Source organism: Nematolebias whitei, chromosome 3 (genome assembly GCF_014905685.2).
Source record: "Nematolebias whitei isolate Nwh7 chromosome 3, NemWhi1, whole genome shotgun sequence".
NCBI classification, from domain to species: Eukaryota; Metazoa; Chordata; class Actinopteri; order Cyprinodontiformes; family Rivulidae; genus Nematolebias; species Nematolebias whitei.
The window spans coordinates 22,119,189-22,141,130 of NC_056500.1; the positions used below are offsets into that span (position 1 = coordinate 22,119,189).

General features: G+C 37.6%; 2 protein-coding genes across 2 annotated transcripts in view; both read left to right on the top strand.

The window, feature by feature from the left end:
* bend5 (BEN domain containing 5) overlaps positions 1-12,736 on the top strand; it is a 17,024-nt gene extending 4,288 nt beyond the window's left edge. The window contains exons 3-6 of the mRNA XM_037698107.1: positions 1,086-1,563; positions 6,114-6,262; positions 11,331-11,544; positions 11,758-12,736. Coding sequence (XP_037554035.1) covers positions 1,086-1,563; positions 6,114-6,262; positions 11,331-11,544; positions 11,758-11,954 — 1,038 coding nt within the window. The 3' untranslated portion in view covers positions 11,955-12,736. The remainder of the gene's footprint in view (positions 1-1,085; positions 1,564-6,113; positions 6,263-11,330; positions 11,545-11,757) is intronic.
* The window catches only part of agbl4 (AGBL carboxypeptidase 4), a 396,952-nt gene that overhangs the window by 301,292 nt on the left and 73,718 nt on the right, over positions 1-21,942 (top strand). The window lies entirely within an intron of this gene.

A 21,942-nucleotide genomic window follows, 5' to 3' on the forward strand; every position in this document is an offset into this window, starting at 1 on the left:
TGTGTGTGTGTGTGTGTGTGTGTGTGTGTGTGTGTGTGTGCGTAGTAAAAAAAAATTATATAAAATAATATTTCGTGATTCAACAACACAGTTGTATAAACTTGGCTGACACCCAAAATCCCCTACTCTATTTTTACCATATGCTGGATTAACACAAATTCAGCACTCTGGACAGCTGCCCTTTCACTGGCAAATCCGCTGAGCGGCTCATCAATGAACTCAGTGACTCCTCTATGTTTTTACTGTGATCTTCACAGTCAAAACAAACTGATTGCAGTCCGTATGTAATGTAACTTTTAGACTGATGTACGCTTCTTTCATTAAAGTTGAGAATGTTGATTAGAATCACATTAGTTGTACTATTTTGAGCAGGAGCGCTTGTAGAATTTTTTTAAAAGGGTCAAAGCCCTAAATTTCCATCTGCAAAGTGCTATATTTGAGACAGCTGTGGCTAAGTGGTTAGAGCAGTTGTCCTTCAATGGGACAGTTAAGGGTTCAACTCCACCAGCACATGTTGAGGTGTCCCTGAGCAAGACTCCGATGTGTATCCTATCCTGTATGAATGTGCTCTAAAAGCACTGATTAGTCTCTATAAAATGATTTGTTAGATTATCTTTGTAGAGATGTTGTAGAGTGCTGTATGAATGTGTGTGCAGGTAAATGAGGGCACAGATTGTGTTGTAACGTGCTTTGATGGTCTTGATTAGATAGAAAGGTACTATATAAGTACAGTCTATTTAAAATGCAGGATTTTAGGAGCGTAGACAATTTTTATCAAATATTTTCTAATTTTATCATATTGTCTGTATTTCAGAGTCATAGTGTCAATCAAATTAAAGCCAATCTGCAAGCCACTTCTCTTCTAGAACTAGTCCATTTTCCTACATTGTGTTTTGTATAAGAAATGTTATATATAAAAGCATGACTTGATTGTAAATGTAACATTGTACAAAAACTGGCCTATCACAGATAAAAAGGGTAGTATGTTTTATATCAATTATAGAAATACACACTTTGAGATTATTACTGTCAAGATATTATGCAATTGTCCCATTCTTCCCAAAAATGACTTTCCTTTTCTTTAGGCTCTGTCTCACGACCATGGACGCCCCCTCTCCAACTCCTCAAAGAGCCTTGCAGCAGTAGTGGCTCGTCTGGAGAGAAATGCAGCTAACTCTTGTATGGAGGGCGAAGAGGACTTGGATGAGGACCGGTTGGCTGAGGAGGGAGAGGATGCAGATGATGAAGATGAAGATATGGAAGCAGTGCATCGGCGATGTCATCATCAGCAGCAACAGCAACATTTGGAAATGGACACAAATTGTGTGCCGGAGGTAGCCACTGCTGTCGTTCCAAGAGTTTTGTATGAGGAGCTGGTTCACAGCTACAGGCAGCAGGAGGAGGAGATGAGGAGACTGCAGCAGGAGCTGGAGAGAACACGCAAACAGCTGGTGCAGCAGGCAAAGAAGCTGAAAGAATATGGCAGTTTGCTGACAGAAGTCAAAGAACTGCGGGACTTCAACAGGAGGCTGCAAGACGTACTTCTCATTAGACTGGGCAGCGGTAAGGGACCAGAAACATGCACACACAAAAAAACAATATATATTTTTAAACCTTTAATATTAACTTAAAAAATGTTACAGAAAATGTTCATTTACATCAAATATTGATAGATCAATGATGAATTTGCAGTTCTATTTGCACTACGAAAAATCCTATGGATTGGCCACTTCAATATGTCTTGTGTACAGTGCCTTGCGAAAGTATTCGGCCCCCTTGAACTTTTCAACCTTTTGCCACATTTCAGGCTTCAAACATAAAGATATAAAGTTTTAATTTTTTGTGAAAAATCAACAACGAGTGGATCATGAAGTGGAATGAAATTTATTGGATGTGTCCAACTTTTTTAACAAATGAAAAACTGAAAAGTGGGGCGTGCAATTCTATTCGGCCCCTTTTCTTTCAGTGCAGCAAACTCACTCCAGAAGTTCAGTGAGGATCTATGAATGATCCAATGTTGTCCCAAATGACTGATGATGATAAATAGAATCCACCTGTGTGTAATCAAGTCTCCGTATAAATGCACCTGCTCTGTGATAGTCTCAGGGTTCTGTTCAAAGCGCAGAGAGCATCATGAAGACCAAGGAACACACCAGGCAGGTTCGAGATACTGTTGTGAAGTTTAAAGCTGGATTTGGATACAAAAAGATTTCCCAAGCTTTAAACATCCCAAGGAGCACTGTGCAAGCAATCATATTGAAATGGAAGGAGTATCAGACCACTGCAAATCTACCAAGACCCGGCCGTCCCTCTAAACTTTCATCTCGAACAAGAAGAAGACTGATCAGAGATGCAGCCAAGAGGCCTATGATCACTCTGGATGAACTGCAGAGATCTACAGCTGAGGTGGGAGAGTCTGTGCATAGGACAACAATCAGTTGTACACTGCACAAATCTGGCCTTTATGGAAGAGTGGCAAGAAGAAAGCCATTTCTCAAAGATATCCATAAAAAGTGTCGTTTAAAGTTTGTCACAAGCACCTGGGAGACACACCAAACATGTGGAAGAAGGTGCTCTGGTCACATGAAACCAAAATCAAACTGTTTGGCCACAATGCAAAACGATATGTTTGGCGTAAAAGCAACACAGCTCATCACCCTGAACACAGCATCCCCACTGTCAAACATGGTGGTGGCAGCATCATGGTTTGGGCCTGCTTTTCGTCACAGGGAAGATGGTCAGAATTGATGGGAAGATGGATGGCGCCAAATACAGGACCATTCTGGAAGAAAACCTGTTTGAGTCTGCAAGAGACATGAGACTGGGACAGAGATTTATCTTCCAACAAGACAATGATCCAAAACATAAAGCCAAATCTACAATGGAATGGTTCACAGATAAACATATCCAGGTGTTGGAATGGCCAAGTCAAAGTCCAGACCTGAATCCAATCGAGAATCTGTGGAAAGAGCTGAAGACGGCTGTTCACAAACGCTCTCCATCCAACCTCACTGAGCTCGAGCTGTTTTGCAAAGAAGAATGGGCAAGAATTTCAGTCGCTCTACGTGTAAAACTGATAGAGACAAACCCCAAGAGACTTGCAGCTGCAACTGCAGCAAAAGGCGGAGCTACAAAGTATTAACACAAGGGGGCCGAATAATATTGCACGCCCCACTTTTCAGTTTTTTATTTGTTAAAAAAGTTTGACACATCCAATAAATTTCATTCCACTTCACGATTGTGTCCCACTTGTTGTTGATTCTTCACAAAAAAATAAAAATTTTATATCTTTATGTTTGAAGCCTGAAATGTGGCAAAAGGTTGAAAAGTTCAAGGGGGCCGAATACGTTCGCAAGGCGCTGTATGTTTAGTACAAAGAAAATTGGGTAAAAGGAGAAAATGTGCTTGTTATTTAGGTAAGAAATAAAAAATAGGAAGAAAATCTCATTTTTGTCTACACGTACATTTTGATTTTAATATTTAAAAAAGAGTGAATGTTGAATTTCCAAGCATTATTTCTCCTCAGACCAGTTCGTATTCTCTAGCAGTTCTACTTTTTAATGCAAACAGCCAGTCTGATAAAGGCATGTATGCTGCACATACTGTCTGTTCAAACACAAACTTTGCTCTGCCAGGACAGAGTCACAGAAGTCTGTGAGTAATCACCATAAACTTGGGGAGCTGGTAAGGTTTTGCCACAGGCACCCATGTGAACTCTTATTGACACAGTGTAAACTGGCCATTATAAAGTAACTCATTAGCAGTCGAAGTTGTACTTTCAAAAACTTACATTTCAAAGAAAAGTAACTGGAATGTCTTTTCTTTTTTGTTTCAGACGTATACCTATACAAAATAACTCACTATTTCCTACCCCCAGATACCCCCACACACTCCTTTCATTCTTGCAAATGTGACATACACTTGAAAAACACCAAATGTTTGGTTTTACCAGTAGATATAAATTTTCTGTAATTGTCAAAAAACAAATTGGAAATAAAATTTCCAATGGTACATTTTTAAAATCATTGAAACCAAGTGAATAACTCCCTCAAATGTTTCCCTTTAACTTAATAGAAATGGAATGGTAAATGGATTGTACTTGTATATCACCTTTCTATCTAATCAAGATACTCAAAGCTCTTTACAACACAATCAGTGCCCTCATTTACCTCCACACACCCATTCATACTGCACTCTACATCTCTACAACAGCTAATCTAACAAATCATTGTAAAGAGAGCAATAAGTGCTTTAGATCAGACAAACACCAGAGGCAACAAGGAGTTCAGTCTTGCCCACTAACACTTCAACATGTGGCTGTTGGTGGAATCTAACCCCCAACTCTCCCATTGGAGGACAACTGCCTTAACCACTCAGCCACAGCTGTCCCAAATATAGCATTTTGCAGATGGCACACTGATATATTGTTTAATCTTTTTTATTGCATTTTATTTTAATTTGATAGTTTGAGACGTTTGTCACTGCCAATATGCTAAATGTGTTGTTTTTAAAGTTTTATTAGTGTTTCGTAAAATGATCTTAGTGAGACATTTCTAAATCCAACCAACAATTTAAAAATATATTTCGAATTCAAAAGTACAATAGAGTTGTTTTACTCATGAACTAAAGTAAGTTATTTTTAAAGTTCCATCCAACAAACATTTAGTGAGCGCTACAATGATGGTTCTTTAGCAACCTAACATCTAAATGAGGCTTTGGAGAAACTAATGATGTTTCATTGCTGTATATGCAACATCTACCATTTTGAAAAGTTGAATATACAGTATTATGTTCTATACACATTGGCCCAGTCATATTTTTACCCGATTGATCCATTTAAATATGATATAAATACAGTAACTGATATAAATACACAGGTTGTGTCATGTTATGTGCTTTTACAAAGTTAAGCGTTGTCAGATGCTAATGTGAAGATCAGGCATCCTGTTGATCAAAACCAGCAACATCTACCTGCTGGCTTGACCGTGTAATGGACAAACTAAATATTAGAACACCCTGGGAATCCTGGGAGTTTGGCAGGAAATGTGTTGAGCAACATTAAAACTGATCAGCTGCATTGGAGCTTAGCATGGCCAGCTAGCAAGCCACCTTAGTTACTGGGCTAAAATAATCGGTCTCAGGCTAAGAGGAAGCCCAGGTGTAGCGCATGAAGTAAAAAATGTATGCAGTTTTATGGTTTGAGTAAAGGTTCTGAAATAAGATTTCTATTGATTTATATGTTGTTGAGTAACTGGGTATTTTAGTTTATAAAAACTGAGCATCAGTTATAACCAGCTCAGCTGATGTCAAAGGTCCACTTGTTGCTGAAACATACACTCGTTGGCCACTTTATTTGTACACCTTGCTTTTATTAGATTGAACCCCATCTTCAGAAGTGCCTTAATTCATTGTGGCATAGGTTCAACACAATGCTGGAAACTTTCCTCAGAGATTCTGGTACATATTAGCACAGTCTGCAGTTTTGTCTGCTACACATCCATGATGTTAGTCTCCTGTTCCACCACATCCTGTGCTTGTTTGGATTAAGATCTGAAAACTGGAAGCAGTTCGAGTCCAGTGAATCCAGACCCATCTGACTAGGCAGCATTTTTTTTTTCTTTCATTTATTGTCCAATTTTAATGAACCTGTGAGAAATTTACCCTCAGTTTCCTCCTCTTAACTGTCTGGAGTGACATGTAATCCATCTGCTTCATGTTGTGCGTTGAGCGACATCATTCTGCACACTTTAGTTGGAACAAATGATATAAGCTACTGTTGCCTTTCTGTCATATTGAACCATTCTCAGCTGGCCTCTAACATGAACCAGACTTTTTGGGCCACACAAATGCCACTCACTGGATACTTTCTCGTTTGCCTCTTTAAACCCTGAAGATGGTTGTGCATAAAAATCCAGCCTATCCAAGTCCCTTAAATCCCCTTTCTTCCTCATTCTGATGCTGAATTTGAACTTCAGCAACTACATGTCTAAATGCATTGAGATGCTGCCATGTGATTGGCTGTGTAGCTTTTGTGTTAACAAGCAATTGAACAAGTGTACCTAATAAAGTGATCAGTGAATGCTTATCTCATTGTTAAACGTTTTATTTTCTAGAGCCTATGCATGACAATGGCACTCAGACAATCAAGGCTGAAGTTGTTGAACCAATTGTTGAGACCCCAGAAACCTGCAGAGAAGAAGCCAACACAAGTTCAAGCTATTCACCCTCACCTAGAACAGTGTACACCTGCAACGACGGAAAGGTAAGACTAACTAGACTAAAAAGCAATTATTCACTCTTGCTGGCCTATATCACCTTATCAGCTGTTTTTAGTTTTCTCTTTGTGTCCTAGATGAACATGTTCTTTATTGAACTATTGTCATCTCGTGGGGTGTTACTTTGTTTTAGGGGTGCACCGTTTTATTGGCCCCGATTGCCTTAATTTTGGTGATCAGAGATCGGCCGATACTTACATGAGAAACCGATTTTACCAATTTTTTTAATAGTTTTAACAATTGTCTAAACTTAATTTATATTTCAGAGCACTACCTCATGGCCATTTAAAACAAGTTTGTATTGTTTCTAGGATATTGTTCGAGGGCATGTTTTTCAATAGAATAAGATTGGAAAATTGAAGGTGCATTGTGACCTTATAACACCTGACAGTGTCGCTTATAAAACAAAATCGGTGTCGGACAAAACTGGAATTGGCAGGTCAGACTTTTTTTAGAGATCAGTGATCAACCAGAAAACTGCAATCGGTGCACCCCTACTTTGTTTATTTAAAGATTTGTTGGTAGTGTGAAAGGTTCTGTTGGCAGTAACACAAGCCTTTAATTCCAGTTATGACTTTTGTTCAACATCTCTGTTTTTAATGTTTAACTGTACCTCTGTTTAAATGCTACCATAGAAAAGATCAGTAAGAGTAACCTTAATAACCTTACAACTATGTATTCCTGATAGTTTGTTTTTGACCGTATAACGTAGCGTGATTTTTGTAGGAAATGTTGCGTTCCCTGCTAACAACCATAACGACAGGAACATGCTGTCGTAGGTGATCAGTCCCTTCCTCTCTGCTTCTCTGTCCTACCAAGTAAACAAGGTTGAGAAGATTATTATTGTTTCTGCAAGCCCGGCCAGCGTCATCAGTGTTTATTAGCCTGTTAGGGTTCTTGACTTTCCTCAGTGCTGTAACTCAACCAGCGTCTTGTCTCTGATGACAGTGGGGGAATTGGTACTACAAGCTTTGGGGCCTGCAGCCACTTCAAGCGTGAAGAACACTTGCAAATTAGAACGCTCCTACATCAGGGAACCCATATTAATTATTTGCACGAGAGGAATTTAAAGTGACTGACAGGTTAGCCCTAGTGAGAGTGCAAAAGAGGGTTAGAAAAGGAGAATGGAAGATAAGAGAAGTAGATAAATGAGACCAAAGACTTGCATGGACGAAAACAGTCTCGTCTAACTTGAGGGCAGTAAAAAGCTTGTCTGCTGGCCTGCAGCCGAAAGCACATTAGTTGCACAGGGAAAAGCTTTTGGAAGCTAGCCTAAAGACTTTACAGTGATAAGAGAATAAGAGAAGGGAAAGAGTCACTTATGTCTCCTGATGCATTTGCTCATCTCAGACCAGGTCAATCTGCCTGACCTGTCAAACAGCTTTGTGTTTTGTTTATGCAGTGTGAACTGACATCTTTCAAAGTAGGGATGCACCAATCCACTTATTGGTTTTTTTTTTTTTTTTTTACTTCCGATCTGATCTCGATACCTTAATCTAAATATCGTCCGATACGATCCAGTTCCGATATCATCATCATCATTGATTTTATATGAGGCTGTAATAATCTCCTCAAGTACAATTTGTACAAATATATGCATGCATGTCCAAAAAGGCAACTTGAGGTACTTTTTATTAATGTTGAATAAGTTTTAAAGTTAGAATTAAATTCTGCTAACACAAAACATGTTTGTTTTTTTATTCCTAGTTTTAAAGTGGATATTAAAGTGATTAATTTAAGTGATTGTTTTAAAGTTATTTTATATTTTTTTTAAATAAGGGGCAGATATAAGAATTTTTTTCTTCTTTCTGCACTCTTTTCATTCAATATTTTCTTTTTGATGAATTTGTTTTGTTTATTTTGTTTCTTTTAAATGAATGAATGAATAAATAAAATAAAATGTTAAATGGCTTAAAACATCTGATAAGTTCATGACATAAACCAACAGACATGTTCCTGTTTTTAGTGTTTTACATCACTTTATAATGTAGCTGGTTTTGTTTCGTTTTATATATAATTTTCAAATCATGTTTTTTTATTATTATTTTTTTTTTTTATGATTGTCTACTGTTGTACTGACAAATATCTCCTGGAGGGTAAACTATATCTTGGCTGCAAGTATCAAGCTGAGAAATCCTTCGTTTTCTACAACTGATAGTGGTTAGTTATTAATTATGATGAAGTTTAGCAACTTCTCGGTAAACATTCAAGCTCCGGGGCTTCAGCGATGTCTTCTTCTTGTTTAATCCGAAGCATGCAGCCTGATTTCGTGAGCCATGCTCAGTCTGTCCCTCCTCAGAGACGGGCAGACTGGACGCAGCTGGTCGGGGTCGAGTCGCCTGTTTCGGATTGAGCAAAAGTAGCGCCACGCTGAAGCCACGGAGCTCGAATGTCCAACGTAAAACTAACTTTACAGCGGTTTAATGTGGTGTTGTGGCTCTGCAGACATTGCACGTTACTGTCTTGTTTTGTGGTGTTTCTAGTGTAAAATATTTCCACACAGAGGACATGTTTCAATGAAAAGTTTGTTAGCTGTTAGCCACAGTGCTGCTAACTCAGTCCTCACATTGTAGCTGGCTGCAAACTATGAACTGGATTTCCTGAATGTGAGGCGGGTCTTATTTCTCTGGGCTCATGAGACACACCGCCGTTCAGGAAATCCATTCCATAGTTTGAAGCCAAAATGCATCATGGATCGGAAATCTCTGCAGGTTGGATCGGAAAAATCTGATATGTAAATTATGCTGGTATCGGAGGCCGATACCGGATCGGTTAGCAGAAGAGGAACAACGTAGTTGTCAAAAGCCTAGAGGGCCCGCTTGCAGCTGCAAATGGTAATATTTACTTTTTGGTTCATGTCATTATGAATGAACATTTAATGCATCAGTCAAAAATGTGGTATCAACTTTATATAATCTTGAACTGTTTTGTTTATTGTGTTGAGGCCCTATGCCTAAAAAATTTAGGAGAAAATTTAAATCAGGCTGTAGATTTTTCTTTTACATTTTGAAGACATTTAGTTTTGAACATTGTTGGTGTTAAATTAAATCTTTATTTATTTTTCCTGATTTGATGTGTAAACTGTCAATGTGTTAATGTTCCAGTTTTGGCCATTTATGATATTTCTTCCTTTCTTTTTAACTAGTGATTGTATAAATATGTGCACAAAATGAAACGTGACCGGGTCATGTTTTCTTTGACAAACTCTGAGGTGACAACAATAAAGTCATGTTGTTGATTTTTAGATTTTCATCAGAATAATAAGTTGATAGTGTTTGAGCATGACAGTATCTGAGTTGAGACCAAAGTTTCGATATCATCTGAAACTCTGCTGTCTAAGATCCTTCAGGGCTGATAGCGCTGTGGGGGATTAGCTTTGCTCTAAGAGTTACAAATGGCTGTTGGGCCAACAAGAGAGCAGCACACTTATCATTAGCGCTTTACTGGACCATCTTGTTGAAAGCTGCAGTTAGGATTAGATGGTATCCATTTTTTGATACAGTTAAACCTTCTTCAAATTATATACTGGTACACTGTATTAAACTGTAAATATACTGTACAATGGAAATTATATTACATGTAACACAGTCGTATTACTGCATATAAATTTAGGGCTTTTAGGTCATCTAAAAGATTATAGAAAGTCTTGAGTCAGAGAGGTTTTATTGTCATTTCAAGCTACGTACAAGTACATATTGAAATGAAACTGCGTTCCTCCAGGATCACGGTGCAACACAGAACAAAATGCAAAAACAACACAACACAGTGCAGATACACAACAGAACAATAAATATAAACAGACCTATAATACATGCAAAAAGACATCTAACCTAATCTTAACATTTCAGTCTAAACAAGTAATAAGAGACTAGACTAGAGATACTTGTTGATTAGTACATGAGGTAGAAACATGTTCTGGTATGTGGTTAGCAGTGTAAAGTTTTTCCATTTTTATTGCAACAGTGATAAAACTTGAGCAGATTGCAAACACGTGCAAGTAAAATAAAAAAGTAACAAACAGTACAACACAGTACAACATGAACCTTAAGTTCTTAGTTTTGGGGTGCAACACAAAGTATTTCATTACTTTTGCGTCACAGAACAAAGTACTTTTAACATTAAACAAATAGAAGCTAAAGCAAAAGTAAAAAAGATTTCTGACCTTACACAATAAAGTTTTTTGCTTTTAAAAAAAAATATTCCTGCTGGCATAAAAATCTTGTGCGGTTTGATCAAGGGACACATTTGGCTTCCAAGTCCTTTCTCTGGTGCCAGTTAAAAATGTATTTGTTGCACACAGAGGGAGAGTGGACGTTATAGACTGCCACCAGAGGGATGAGTCTTCACCTTTCTAGATCACGTTTCCTTCAGCAGCTAGTCAGCTCTGCTTCTGCTTGTTCTTGCATCATGTGACATTTGGCATTCCCTGCATCAGAAAGAGATTGACTGATTGATTGACTAGGTAATAGATTAATGGATAGCTTGTACAGCTTTCTTTTCAGCCTATGCTTCAACGGCTGCAGTACAATCGTGAAATGCGATGGTGACAAATGTGTAATGACATTTTCTTGTTTTGAGTCATTTTAGTTATGTAAATTACAATAGTTTTGTCATTACTGCAACCATTTCTGAGCAGTTTTTGGGTGTTTAATTAAACTGAATGATGACACTGAAAGAAAGCCTTTTAGAAGTACTTTGTTGTTTTTAATTATCTGTTGTTTCTGTAGAACAGTAATGACAGGCACACATTTAAATTTTTTAATGACTGTGTTCATAACTTTTTTTGTTTTGTAGTAATATATGCATACCAACACTCCTACACATTTCTAAACAATCGTACTATTTGATCTGTTGAAGCCAGTTGCAGATATGCTGAGTTAGCCATTTTTTCATCATTACTCAACAGAAATTGGATTAATGATTACAGGAGGGACTAAATCAGTAACTAGGATGGTAATAGCAAGGCGTAGTTGACTCTGTGCTGGTGGCGACACAAAAACTAACCACTCTTGAGTAGTGCGTTTTACACTCCTTTCACATGTGTTGTGTCTGCAGGTACATCTTGGTGGTGGGATCTGGGTAGAAGAAGAGAAGTGGCACCAGCTGCAGAGGACCCAGGGAGACTCCAAGTTCACAAAGAACCTTGCTGTAATGATCTGGGGCACTGAAACTCTTAAAAATCGCAGTGTCACAGGAGTTGCAACAAAAAAGAAGAAAGATGCTCTGCCCAAACCACCACTGTCACCCAGCAAGCTGAAAATTGTCAGAGGTAAGATACACTTTATATACAATAGGTTTTAAAATCAAAAGGCAAATGCTATATTTTTTTTTTTTATCAGAAGAAATTTTGAAAGTTTAGTTAAATTTCAAATTGATTTTATTTATCACTTCCATTCATAAAATACACCCATAGCCATCAGAGAAAAGATGAGCTGTTTATAATCTGATGTAGACTGACTACCCCCACCCACTCCCTCCACAGAGTGTCTCTACGACAGAGTGTCTCAAGAGACCGCTGACAGCGCCGAGATTACACAGAGATTGTCCAAAGTGAACAAATACATTTGTGAAAAAATTATGGATATCAACAAGTCCATCAAGAACGAAGAGCGGCGGGAGTCCAAGCTTCTCATCAGACAGACGGTCAAGATGGAGAACTTCACTTACGATGGCATATAGTGATTAGCAGTCATGTCAGCGCCTTCTGCCCCACGTGGTCTGCAGGATTATGAGGGGACTTGGTATGGGTGGTGGAGAAACACCATCAGTGTTTCCGGAGTGGTCATAATTCATTCACTCATTCCATTGATTCTTCTGTGAAATGTTTAAGCAAGTAGGTCCCATGTAACCTCCCTAAAATGCAAGCACCGCATTTTTCAGTTATTTGATTTGGTGCCAGACAGCTTTACCCACCGGTTAGAAGTTAAACGCATTAAAGAGTTCGATTGGAGCAGGAGTTAGTGTTTTTTTTATGAGCTTTACCATGGTACAGAGATGTGGTTTATTAAGATGTGTTCACAAGTGTCAAAAGAGAAATTAGATGTTATTAATTTATCGTTCTGTGTCAGAACATCCTTTTGAGTCCTTGAACTTTTAAAAAGTAAGAGGTTATTTCAGTCGTTTTAAGTGTTCTGATGCTATGAAACATGATGATGATGGCTTATGTTGGTTCTTAGACGTGGGGACTATCTGGTAACCGTTGGGATTTTGAATGTTGGTACTTAATGTATAGAACGAGACGCCAGAGTCTCACTGCACAAGTCTTAATTAATAACAGCCATATGTCATTTTGCTCCAAGAGATTAATTTTTGAATGTGTGCCGTTCCTTAACGTATTTAACACATCTGTTCATAAAGGAGAGAGATTTATTGAAAGGTATGACTTCTGTTTTGAGGGAAGATTGCAATGCTTGTTTTATTTTTATCTTTTGGGTAATTGTATTTGTCATCGATGTATGAGCACAAGAAAGGTTTTAGTGAAATACTTGTGTTACTATTTAAATTGTCTGAGAAAACTTGACCATAGAGTTTTAGTGGTACAGGTATTTTGATACCTAGAAAGGCCTTAATCAGATTTGGCAATCACCAGGGATTGATACCCCCCCTGGGTTTTCTAGTAAGCTGTGATTGTAAAGGTATAGTAAGCTGACGTGATGATGCTTCACCTGCACTTTGTTTGTGAGAATGCGAGCGGTAGCCAGGTACTGTTTTATGTGTGGCTTGCACCATTAGGTTGAGATAAACTAGACTGGTGCCCAGGTTAAAATAGGGGTGCAGCTCTGCACACTCCAGGTCGACTTGTTGCAGAGACCGTGTCATGTGTGGGTAAAGCTGTCTGCCACGCTATATTTCTGTTGAGATTGTCTGGCCCTGCTGAACCCAATAATAACCCCAACATCTTTTAAGCTCACTGCTGGGAGAAAAGTAAGGTTGCTCCAGTGACATTTTCCTACAAGCCATGCCATCAGAACTTTTAAAAGGTTCTTTTTTTTTCCCCAGTATATTTTTTTTAAATATAGTTCTTTTTTTTTTGTTTTGTTCTATTGTTTTGATCTGAAATGGTTTGCGGGGCTATCTGCAGGCTGGAACTAAACGCTGCAGATTGAATTCTCAACTGTGACCTAGCTGTGGCTAACTGTGAATCTGCTGCAGAGCTGCCCATCAAGCCTTCTCCTCTTCACACTGTATTCCTGTGCATCTCGTCTTTTTCCTTTGCTTCCAGTCGTTTTGTTCGTCTTGGTTTTTGCTACATCAAAAGTTTATATCAGCCTTTTGTTAAGCTACTTGATGTTCTGGAGTAGTATACATTGTAAATGTTTTTACATATTTTTATTTTTTTCATTAAAAAAAATCCATAGTTATGCTACTGTTTAAGGTTCCTATCAAGTTTTTGTTTAGCTAAATGACATTGTAATTCTTGCCAGACTTATTTCCTTTTTCTGTTTAGTTCATTTGTTTTTTTGTTTTTTTTTTTATGTGTGTGAATTATTGGCTTTATGCCAGGTATTGTAAACAAATGTTGATTGGTGGAGTCCTCAACGCGAGAGAGAAGAAGCACCTCACTCTTAGCCAAAGTAACTTCAGTGGAACGAGAGAGGAAAGGATTTCCATAACAGGTTGTTTTTACAGAGCGTACACGTCACACTCGCAACAAGTGATACCTGATAAAACCTTACGTAGGATCTTTGTACTGAATGATTTGCCGTATCAAGGTGAAACTGTAATCATTGCCCAACAGAAATCAAGATGCAGTAATGATCAGCTCGAATCATTGAACGCACTTTAAAGTTCATTCTTTTTTTTTTTCTTTAAAGAAAATATATATGTGGTAATGGTGTATTTTTATGTTTTGAGAGACGACATCTTAAGTCGTTTTATTATAAAGCACCTTATTACATTTACTTTCAAGGCAGAATTGAATTGTTACATACAGTTTTTAATCATTCAAACATGCCCCCACATTTTATTATTCAATGGTAAATGGGAAAAAAAAATCTTTATAAACATAATTTTTGTTAAAACTTGAACAACTTTATCTTGACCTTATAAAAATAGCTTACTCTGTTGACTGACGAGCAACAAACAGTTCTTCAGTGCAAATCAGGACTAACCAGTTTGAAGAATTTACCTATGAAATGTACAAGCTGACTGGAAACTGTGCTTTAACTTAATACGTCTACATGCTGGCAATGTATAAATATGACCTACTATGAATTATGTATTATAAGCGAGTGGCAACTGTGAGAAGTAGGATGTGGACTGATGAATCAGCTGGCTTTGCACATAAATTGGTTCATGCCAAGGCAATGGAGCTTAGACTAATATAATAGTTATTGTTGGGGGTGTTTTCCCAGTATTTTTTATTTTTTTATTCCCCTGTACAAAGTGACATAAGGTTCATATGTACAAGGGTGTATTGAAAATACATGGGATTTAAAAGGAAAAGAAAAAAGCTTTCCGCTGAGAAAAGCAACCGTACTGAAATTCAGATTATGTACAATGTTGGCATTTCATTTCTTTTTTCTTTTTTTTTTTTATGCCAAAAGAGGGTGTGGTTATATCGATGCTTAAAGCATTTACGGAGCTATTACATAATCTAAAACTCGTTTTGAAAAGCTGATTTCCTGTGGCTCGATTCAGCCCGTTTCCTTATCTTAAACCATCTGCAGTGGATGAAAGCTGTAAAAAAGTACAGGATGGTTTTAACCCAGATTTGACTTGATGTGTGGCGCTGAAGCTGATCTACTTCAAATGTACGAAGTTACTAGCAGAGAAGACTTATTTGCAGCAATTTATTCATTCATAATACCCAACCTTTCATAACTTAACAAATTTGTTGGCTAATTTGGCATCATACCATCAGATATCAACAATTTGAAGTAGGAAACGCCAACTGGTCTGCTCTTTGATTCTCTCCATGTGCCACCTCTTGTTCTTTACAGTCCTAACTTTGACTAGGTTTATAAATGCACATGGATCAAGATCAAAACGAAATGTGCGATGGCTTGCTTTGCGAACAGCAGAGCTTCAAACGTAGAGGAGCTTTGTCTTACGTTTTGATGGGTCGCTTGGGCAGAAGCGTGATTGAGAAATTAACGTAGAGCGTCGCTCTGTGGAACGAGGCGGTTTCGTCTTGCAGTTTGCAGAGCTACATTGTAAACCAGACACATTACTGTTTGAGCCTCAGATACAATGTCAAACGTACTTCATAATGAAAAAATAAAAAAAAATTAGGCATATATTTTTATTAAAGGTATCAGTAACTTTGTATACAATCCACAAACTGATTCTACTTCATCTAACTTCACCGTCCTACCTCATTGTTACTCTGGTGTTTGTCAGTGACTGTAAACTATGTGTGTATATTAAAAAAAAATCTATAGGAAAAGTTATACCTGAATACTCTTAACATGTACAGCATATAAATCTTGTAAAACACCTCAATACATCTATATCATTCTTAGGAGAAATCAGTTTTATTACCTGCTTTAAAATGCTGCTGTGAAGGGGTTTCTGTGTGAGGGGTCGCCTCTGAAAATATATCTTTGCTCTTTGCTATGTTGTGCAGGTGATCGCTGGTCGTGTTCCGTCTCCGTATCGCATTTTGAGATTTTTACTGGTTGATGGTGCTACCAGCAAACAGTTTGAAAACTGATCTATCGGACCTCAAATGGTGCTGTTTTTCTATGTTTTTATCGTCATACAGCTGTGTTTTATTCAGGTGTGTCAACCGCCGCTATCCCCTCAGCTAATCAAATTAAAAGCCAAAATGTTTTGCAAGTCCGATAACGCTGCCGTGTGTATCAAATATATGCTATCCATCCAAATATTTATAGATAGTGATTATATCTCAAGCTTCATAAGTACCTCAGAAGATGATGATTTTAGGTGGATGCATCTGTTGTCCATCTGTTTCCATTGTTGTCTATTTTGAAAAATATGCATTTTTACCGGATAGATCGGGTTGCTTCATGTTTGGTATGTGGCTATGAATTCACAAATGATCATAAAATCGAAACGATACCACTGGTTTTCTTGTGCATGACACATCATCTTTTAGGAAATTAAGTTCACGCTGATGAGCGTGTTTCAGTAGCTGAGGCCCTTGACAAAACTCATTTCCTGTTGGGAGTCAAATTTCTTATTGTTTTGTTTTTAGATAAGGGAATAAAGTGGTAATCCAAATCTGTACTGGAAAACTGTACCCATGAGAAATGAGTGTGAGGGAAAAAAAAGTGTGAAGTATGAAATGTGTGAAAATATGGGGCTAACTCAGACTCTTTAAGGTACAGGTTGGGACAGCTGTGGTTTCTACTTGTTACCTGGGACATTTTGTTTGATATACAATATTTTCCAATATAATTTAAATTTTTCAATTTGCATCTCTGTCTTACGATTAGTGTAACTTCCAGTTCCATTTCTGTAAATTAACGTCTATATAAAAAGTGCATTACATGCTCTTTTACCCAGCTCTTTGACACTTGTACAATATTTTCTGCACCAAAGTGTTTCAGAGACATGGTTTATCTTTAGCTTTACATGCTTTGGTTTCCTAAATCCAACCATGTCATGCTAGCACCTCTCTACTGTGAGTTATGTGTTCAAAATCACATCGGCTTGTTTCATGGAAGCACTTAAGCCATTTTTCAGACTGTTGTATAAAACTTAGTTGTGAGAAATTGATCCAGAGAGTTTGTGTGTAGTTGAAATCCTATGCAGGTGTTGACTAACGTGTTACCACATCACTGTTGGGTAGAGGGACAAATACTGAGACGAAAAGCAGAAAGTAGACAAAAATGTCTGCACAGCCTTGAGACCGAGTCTAATGGAACTAGGCGATATGACAAATCCTCCAAGATACATTTTAAACTCTTAAGTTAAATTAAACTGAGCTTTATGGGGCTGCTTGGTATATAAACGCATCACAGTTACCATTAGGGAAAGACAGGGTTTTTACTTTCTGTTGTATTTCCTGATGGTATAATAATGTCAAAACAACTCGAGACATTTGCAGTAAACAACTCCTAACCCCGCTGTAACCTCCCAAGTGACACCCCTACATTTCCAGAAAACGTTCCAGGTGTACGAGATATCCAGTGTACATGTCTTTGCTAAACCAGCCACACCTCTGCTATGCGAACAAGTCTTTGACGCTTAGCATCCTGTTCTGTGTTTTCTCTTGCTGCATTCAGGAACACCTGTTTAATGTATAGGTAGACAAAAATAAATCAAGACTTTTATTCTATCAGCACAAACCTCTTGTCATTTTTGTGTCATTTTCTGATTAAAAAAAAATATATATTTAACTTGTTAAAACAGATTTTGGACAGAAGTTCCTACAGTCAAAGTAAACAATTTAGTTTTTCTTTTATCATTTTGTGAAGGAAAAAGTGTCTCATTAAACTGTTTGTAGTCATTGTGCATACATTTGTGGGCTTCAAAGATGAACACTTCTTTATCAACCCCTATTTTCTATTCCCCTTACAGAGTAGTCCCTCGTTTATCGCGGGGATCCGTACCCTGAAACCCCGCGATGATTGAAAAACCGCAAAGTAGGAATAGTAGTACAAGTAGTAAGTAGTAGTTACACACACACACACACACATATATATATATATATATATATATATAAACCATTGGGGCTTAAACAGACTACTCGAGTAATCAACACATCGATTCCTAGGACGCCTATCGAGTTTTAATTTCATGTCGAGTATTTGTGCTGTCGTCATTACGCCGCCGTTACGTCATTGCATCACGTATCACGTGATCCGAACCGGGCGCGGGTTACAACATGGATTTCTCCAAGCAGATGGATGGAGCAGAGCAGGTCCAGTTTTGACAAACAGGTAGAAATGCATCAATAGTCTGGAAATATTTCACTAAAGATGAATCTTCCAGTTCAACTACCGTAAGGAAACAGAAATTGAAACAACTTCCTGACTATTTGGAGCGTGTTGCGAACCGGTGTTACACCATATTTTGTGACCGTAGGGGGCGGTGTTGCATGCACTGTTGCAGGTCACAGAATATGGTGTAACACAGGATCCAATTGACCGAACCAGAACCATCTTCCTCTGACCAGAATAAGGGGAGGAAGCCAGAGCACCCTGAGTAAACCTGGAAGCTTTGAAAACGACATGTAAACAACTACAAAAGGACTTCATAATTCAACCAGGAGTTTTCTTACTGTAAGGAAACAATGCTGTGTACCACACCATCATACGACCTTGATGCCAAAGCCTCTGCTCACGTCAGACTCATGTTCAGGCTACTGGTTAATACACCCTATTATATTACGTTATTATTGTTGTTTAACGTATATCTTAGATCCTTGTATACTGTTTTTTTTTTTTTTGTTTGTTTTGTTTGTTTTTTTTACTTTATGTTGCAGTATTGCTGTTTTGGGGTGTAACTGGGACTTAAGTACACAATTTCATTCCACCTCATGTACCACGTGATGCGAATGACAATAAAGAACCGTGGACCTTATGCTGAACTAAATGACAAGTTTTGATTTTTAACTTATCAAACTAATAAAAACTAGGGTTCAAACTGGCGAAAAAAATAAAAAAGACTATTTTACAATCTAAAATGTGTTATTTTTATCCTGAAATATCTTTTAACTGAAGTCAGAAGATTTTATTTTCAAATTGGTGGCAGTATCTGCTGAAGAGATTCTGTAAAACTCTGACCCCTAGGCTAATGCAAAATTCCTCAGCCACAGTAAACTTTTAATTGAAATGCAGGAAATGAAATTAGAACTCTAGATTTTCATACAGAAGCAAAGATTACTTTTTATAATATGTCACCCAGGAGTCCTACTACCATTTAAGACAGATGGATGTCTGGACAGACAGAATCAGATGAGGTGTGGTGTTGTACCTTGTTGAGCAAAAGTTCCTTGACAACTCATTTTATAGCACATGAACTTTTTCAACATTTATTGTGTGTACGTTAATGAAACATTCACACTATTGTGATCTATTTTTCTTCTGTACGGTTTGTAGGCGCAAATCTCATGCCACAGTTTTCAAGCTATTTCAACAATTTATACTGTATATCAAAACACTCTTTCAAGACAACCCTACTATAACTTTTGGTTTTGGTGCAACTTTAGCTTTTTGAAATATTTAGCCTTTTCTGCCACTGTTTTTCCTCACAGAAAATGAATTGAGCTCATTTTATATCCTTCAGATCTTTAGATCTGTTTACAACCTTTTACTGCTTTCACGTTTTGTTCTGGTTCAGCTTCTTTTCAGCTTCCTTGTACACATTTAAATATTATTTCAGCTATTTTCAGCAGTTTTTTGCTTCTTTCAAGTTTGTTTTACTAACTACAACAATTGTATGCTTCTTCTAACTTCTTTCTGCTAATTTCAGCTTGTTATGCTCCTTTCAGCTTATTTCTGCAAGTTTCAGTTTTTTCTAATATTTTAGCTACTATATGTGGTAGCTGTTTTTATACAAACTTGAGCTTTTTCAGCTAATTCCACAGTTTATCTCATTTAAACTTTTTCAGCCCAATTCATCAATTCCTTGTATTTTCAGCCTCTTTCTGCTTTTTTAGCTACTTTTCAGCTTTTTTCAGATAATTTCCTTTTTTTTTTATATCATTTATGCTTCTTTCAGCCTAATTGGGCAAACGTGTTTTTGTTTTTTTTACCTTTTTCTGCTCATTTAAGCTTGTTCTACATTATTTTCAGCTACTTTTTAAAGCATTTTAGCTAAGTTCAGCTGTTTTCAGATAAATTCAAGTTTTTCATGGTCATTTCTGCTACTTTCTGCCTAATTAACTTTTGTCTTCTAATGTCAGCATGTTATGCTCCTTTCAGCTTGTTTCTGCTAGTTTCTGCTTTTTTGCTATTTCATCTATTATTTAGCTGTTTCATGCTGATTTCAGCTTTTTTTTTTTATCTAAATTCCTAATTTTGTGCTCAGTTCTGTTTATTCAAGCCTAATTCAACAAATATGTAGTTTTTTTTCTGCTAATTTAGACCTGTTCTTCCACTTCACAATGTTTTTAGTTAATTTCAGCTGTTTTTCAGCAAGTTCTTCAACAATAAGCATTCACACTGCTTTTTCTCTGAAAATGCTATTTCTCTAGTTTAAGTTGTACGTTTAGTGTAGTTGTGGCATTTTTACTTAATGTAGCCACAAACACCACACGTACTGTATTTGCGCATTCACCTTTCTTGCTGGCCTTCCTTCCTGTCACACATGATGCTAAAAACATGTCAGTGGTTTATCTAACCTATCACATATCAGAACCACACTACTATGTCCGTTTAGACATGACAGCCAGATAAGGGAGAAATGTGATGTTGACATATCAGATTGCTTGTGACCTGACTTATTTCCAGAGGCTGAAGCTTCATCATTGAACTCAAGGATTTCAATGGGTCTACATATGAAACTGACAAGGGAGTGGTCACTAAAATCCACTTCCTCATTCTTTCCTTAAAAAAAAAAAAAAGGTTATTTTCTCACTCCCTCATCCGCCAGCCCACTCCCTCGGCTCACACGTGGCTGCATTTCCATATATTATTGCTTCTGTAAGCAAGAGTGTCACGCGTTCAGGCTTTTCCACAGCCCAAGGAGACTTCTCAATGTCATTAGCGCTAAAGTCTGCCACATGTCGGTAATGTATTGCCACCTGCCTTTATTGACAGCACAGTGATTCAGTGGTGGCGATGATGGATTAGTGCCGGCTGGGTCGAGCTGAGCTGGGCAGGTCCAGACTGGGCTGAGCGGTGGAGCCTCTGCAGTATGGCAGTCTGTCGCATAAACACTATATGCACTGCAGTAGATAATGAGACACTTGTGTCGCACACAAGATTATGAATGTAAGCATTTATGGAACGGCTTGCAACACATCATTTTCTTTAGCATCCCATGGCATTTCAAGTTCCACCACATAAGTCCAGTGGTTATAATGGACACATTTTACAACTTTGGTTGGGTTTAAAAAAATAAAAAGTAGGCTATAACTGCTTTTGTTACCTGGTTAAAATAATTCAGTGGCGTCACTGCAATAATACTCTTAAGTAATATCAGGGTAACATGCTGTGGCATCTCCAGGATCACACGTTTGAACAATGTTTAGGTTAAAAATATGCAGTGTAACATTTTTTTAAATAAATATTTAACAGCACAGCCATTTAAACTGATTCAAACTTAATGACCAGGCAGACACCAACCAACGATTTGAGCTTAACCCTGTATTTCCACTCTGGTTTGCTAGTGTTCACTGCTAGGGTCTAGCTCCAGCCCTACATGAAAATAAATTACATTAGGCTTAATTTCTTATCGCTTACAGCAACATCTGACCACAACTGCTGCTTTTAATCTTCCAGCCTCAACAGGCAGAGGGAAAAAAATAACACCTCGGTCCTTGATAGAGCAAATGTTTACCTTGTCAGAGAATGAGCAATAAGTGAATGCAATACCTAAAAATAATATATGCTTAGCTGTGTTAACAAGACATAAAATAACATTCATACTATCGTTGGCCAGCTTGACCTTTTATGCGATTTTAAAATTTTTCATACTTTTCCATCTCTGTCTTGTGCATTATAATTTGAATCCCTATAAAAAGCAGCCCTTACACACACACACACACACACACACACACACACACACACACACACACACACACACACACACA